Here is a 2,584-nt window from a genome sequence, read left to right as displayed (position 1 = left end):
CTTTCCACCTCTCCCTTTCTCTATCGACAACGCCTTTTATTTCTCTGACCGGTTGTTTAGTCCCTTACTAAAAAAAAAAAGGATTGTTTAGTCACAAAATCTGCATGTGTAAGCTGCAGTCGTTGTTGCTTGGCGCCCACCGCTCAATCCACCATTAATCTGTCCACTCACTCCAACCCATTTCCCCCTCCTATTTCAATGCTTCACCGAGAAAGAGAGTCCTAAGCCCTATCAGTATCAGACCCTTTCTTTAATTGTTTCGTAATTATAGGAGTTTTTCTTTATTTTTTGTATTTTTTAAGGAGTTTGAATTCTCTACTGGTACGTATGTAACGTATCATCGATTATCAAATCAGATAAACAGCGACCAAGTAGGGAGGTTACTTATAAAAGGGATCCCACTACCCTTCTTTCCCTCTTGGGTTTTTTGTTTCTTCCTACAAATCAAACCAGAACGGAAGCGAACAGCAATAAGGAACAGAGGAAAATAAGAAGAAATTGGTTCAGGATATAGGAATCACGCGTGCCTTCTGAGTTCTGATCCACCCAATTGCACTGCTACAACTACTGATCGATATCCCTATCTGCCCAGTACCCCAACTAGTTCTAATAACCTCTTTGGGTTCTTTCTTGTTTAGATAAGATCCTCTTCTTGAAGCGAAAGGAAGAAAAGAGAGTGGGTTTTGGTGATTCTGTTCAGATTTGTGTTCGTTCTCATGATGGCTGTTCAAGCGCAGCAGTATCCGGAGAATCTGGGTTTTCCGATTTGTGGGTTACAAGAATGGATGGAATCCTGTGGTGGTGGTGGGTTTCATGATTTATATCTCAATCCTCAACAGCAAGAACAGATGCAGCAGTTACAGAATTTCAATCTGCAGAGAAATTACAACTTGGGTTTCCAGAATAATAGTCCGGTGGTTTCTTCTTCTTCCAATGGTAACCTTGTGTCAATGGCGTCCTCCGAGTCTTTGGCTGCTCAGATTGATAAGCAGGCATTGGAGATTGATCGATTTATTCTATTACAGGTTAGAGAACTGCATCAGTCTCAAATGGGCTTTTTTTTTCTTTCTTCTTCCATTATCTTTCAGTTGATTTAACAGATCTGAAAATTTATATTGATTTTAGTTGTTTATGTTTATTGAATGATGAAACACAGAATGAGAGACTGAGATCTGCTCTGCAAGAGCAAAGGAAGCAACAAATGGCGATTCTTCTAAAGAAGATTGAATCAAAGACGCTAACCTTACTGAAACGGAAGGACGAAGATATTGCTATAGCAGCAAAAAGAAGAATGGAGCTGGAAGAATGCTTGAGAAAGATAGAGATGGAGAACCAAGCATGGCAGAGAGTAGCCAAAGAGAGCGAGGCCATGGTTGTGGCTCTGAATAACACGCTGGAACAAGTGAAAGAGAACGCCTGTTGTTTTCCCTCTGCCGGAGCAGAAGACGCAGAGTCCTGTTGCGATGTTTCTCCGGAATATTACAGGGAAGAGAAAGAAAGAGAAGCCAGATACAATGAAGAACAGGAACCAATGAGAAAGATGGCTTGTAAGGGCTGCAATTCTCGAACATCGTGCGTCCTTTTCCTCCCTTGTAGGCATCTCTGTGCGTGCAAGTCTTGTGAAGCCTTCCTCGATTCTTGCCCTGTCTGCAATTCTTTAAAGAAGGCAAGCATGGAGGTCTTCTTGTTATAGAAAAAAAAAACAAAAACAGAAAATTGAAATCTCTTCCCTTTTCTTTTCTTACTTTCTTTCCAACTCTTCCTTTACTTGGGGAAATGGGTTCTCCTTTTCCTTACTTAAACAAGAAAAAGAACAACAACAAGATCGAAGAAGCATCCATCAACTTTGAACAGAGTTGCAGAACAGATGGAGAATCTTTTCCTTTTGTGAAGGCATTTTAGCTTCTTTTAGATTGAACTATTCAATTCATTTGTTTGGTTATTTTCTCATGTCAGATATCATTGTTCATTGGTACTGTTACACTGACTATGAAGATTTTACAGTACAAGCAAAATCAAATCAAGGACAAAGGGTAGAATAAGGATGAAGGAGGGGGAATCAGATTACCCAATTCTAGGGGGAAAATATCAAGAAAGATAGATATTTTGATTCGTTTCGTCGAAGTGAAATCTGAAACGGAGAGAGAGAGAGAGATTTTCTCGCTATAAAAGCGAATCGACAAACGTTTATTTTTGGGGGCTTTGACGGGATATATTGATTCTTGTTTTCCTTCCCTCCAGGACGTAATGGACGGCTGTGATTAAGGGTTCTGAGTCCTCCTGACAGTTATTATTAGCGGGGAATATTACATTTAGCCATGGGCCATGGGCCATGGGCCATGGGCCACGGTTTCTTTGCCAGCAACCCGTCTCTTTTTGGACTTTCGGTTAGGTTTGTATATTGGTATCTCCCACTTGCTGAGGGAGTCTTTCACGTTCATGGCTAAGTAGGCTTTCTGGTGAGGAATGCAATATCAAAAATTTTTTTTTTGGGTAATAACAACATCAAATTATAATTACGGAAAGAGATTTCTGAAAGACAGTGTGGTCTCTACGTAATGGGAAATTGTATGGAAACATAAAT

General features: G+C 40.2%; 1 protein-coding gene across 1 annotated transcript; it reads left to right on the top strand.

The window, feature by feature from the left end:
* The first annotated feature begins 232 nt into the window (after positions 1–232).
* On the top strand, positions 233–1,955 carry LOC122083705 (probable BOI-related E3 ubiquitin-protein ligase 3). The gene is made up of 2 exons (XM_042651588.1): positions 233–1,025; positions 1,157–1,955. The coding sequence occupies exons 1-2, from the start codon at positions 717–719 to the stop codon at positions 1,691–1,693; spliced, it is 846 nt and encodes a 281-aa protein (XP_042507522.1). The 5' UTR covers positions 233–716; the 3' UTR covers positions 1,694–1,955.
* The last annotated feature ends 629 nt before the right edge of the window (positions 1,956–2,584 follow it).

The sequence above is a fragment of the Macadamia integrifolia genome, chromosome 7, assembly GCF_013358625.1.
Source record: "Macadamia integrifolia cultivar HAES 741 chromosome 7, SCU_Mint_v3, whole genome shotgun sequence".
NCBI lineage: Eukaryota > Viridiplantae > Streptophyta > Magnoliopsida > Proteales > Proteaceae > Macadamia > Macadamia integrifolia.
This window is presented reverse-complemented; position numbering and strand designations above follow the sequence as displayed.

Excerpts from the sequence above, each read along its gene's own strand:
- LOC122083705 (XM_042651588.1), top strand. The coding sequence starts at position 717 with ATGATGGCTGTTCAAGCGCAGCAGTATCCGGAGAATCTGGGTTTTCCG. Across the intron at positions 1,026-1,156 it reads ATCGATTTATTCTATTACAG|AATGAGAGACTGAGATCTGC; the intron begins GTTAGAGAACTG and ends GATGAAACACAG.